This window comes from Crocodylus porosus, unplaced genomic scaffold, assembly GCF_001723895.1.
Source record: "Crocodylus porosus isolate Cpor-Errol unplaced genomic scaffold, CroPor_comp1, whole genome shotgun sequence".
NCBI classification, from domain to species: Eukaryota; Metazoa; Chordata; order Crocodylia; family Crocodylidae; genus Crocodylus; species Crocodylus porosus.
In genome coordinates this window covers 17,491,912-17,493,411 of record NW_017728911.1, presented here as the reverse complement: position 1 = coordinate 17,493,411, position 1,500 = coordinate 17,491,912, and the positions used below count along the sequence as shown (strand labels likewise).

Here is a 1,500-nt window from a genome sequence, read left to right as displayed (position 1 = left end):
TATGGTTTCTGAACCTTATCTGGACTAAAGCTCAGACATACAATGTGTTCATGTTTTTTGTAGCCAACAAATACATTATGAGTGTATGTAGTATGACTTCCACTACTGACCAAATACTGACCAGTTTTTGTGCTGTACTACTACAGTTACTAAGAAAGAAGTCTCCAGCCTGATATAGAAAATAATTCAAAAGGATAGTGATTTGGGAACATATTTTTCAAAATATTCACATATTAGGGGGGGGGGGGAGTTTAAAAATTATGAAAAGGAGTAGAAGTTTTGTTAAGCCACTATTAGATAATAGTATTATAAAAATGTTCCATCTTTGCACAAATAGTGGTCGCTAAAATATTGAGAACGTCTAGCATTTTTTTTTGAAGATATTGCATTTTTGCGGCATCTATTCCTTCAATTCTTTTACAAATCTTTGCAAACATGATCTTTTAGAAATGTAAATACTCCGGAATAAGTTCCTTTTTTATTATAGTTACTGATCTAACTACCTATCAAGTTCTCTTATGCAACTATATCACATTATGCAAAATTTTGAAACAAAATCAGGCAATCATTTCTCTTTTAAAATTCGGTTTTGTTTTAACTAAATCACTAAGATTGAAATATCAAAAACATGATTTCAAACATGTTGGTGGTATGAATTTAACATCTTTGTACAATATCCATGACTATTTATATTTCCATTTTTAAAAAATTCTTGGCTATATGCTGGTATAAAAACTTATCCATGTATAAGAAAATGGATACCTACAGAAAGCCATGATTGTTAACATTATTTATACCTTTGATGAATCTTCAATGCTCTTGTGCAAGTTTCTCAATTTAAGGTGGCAAGCAGCACGATTTAGATACAGTACTGGAATCTTATTATTTAATCGAATTGCCAAGTTATATGCATTTACAGCTGCAAGATGGTTTCCTGTTGAAAACATCTTACTATAAACAACATAACAAAAAGTAAAAAAGTAAATAAATAAATAAATAAATATACACACACACATTTTAAAACAATTGTAAACAAATGGCTACCTAATATAAACATTTTGCACTAACCATTTTAAAACAAGTTTTTAAAGGTTTCCATTAAAAACTAATTATTTATGACATTTTTGCATATACAGTAAGCAACTGAGATGAAATCTACTCTACAGTAATTTCATGCTGGTAATACAACACACTAACAGCCAATCTGGAAAAAAGTAAATAAAAATAACTCACACCAAGGAACTAGAGAAATAGAGCACATTTACATAGACATGCAATGAGAGATTCTTAAATCCAGAATTTTCTTGAATTATGATCAACCTAATCTGACCTTTCTGCATGAGACAGCATAGGATTTTACCCACTAACTCCTGGAACAAGCCCACACCTTTTTTTGAACAGTTTTCTAATCTTAATTTTAAAAATACAACCAATGGGAAATCCACGACATCTATATTATTCTAGCATTAGTATTTCCCCTCAGTAAAAAAAAAAAAAAAA

At 29.8% G+C, this 1,500-nt stretch overlaps 1 protein-coding gene across 1 annotated transcript in view; it reads right to left on the bottom strand.

The window, feature by feature from the left end:
* Positions 1-752: 752 nt before the first annotated feature.
* DYX1C1 (dyslexia susceptibility 1 candidate 1) overlaps positions 753-1,500 on the bottom strand; it is a 10,909-nt gene continuing 10,161 nt past the window's right edge. The window contains exon 7 of the mRNA XM_019533535.1: positions 753-951. Coding sequence (XP_019389080.1) covers positions 792-951 — 160 coding nt within the window. The 3' untranslated portion in view covers positions 753-791. The remainder of the gene's footprint in view (positions 952-1,500) is intronic.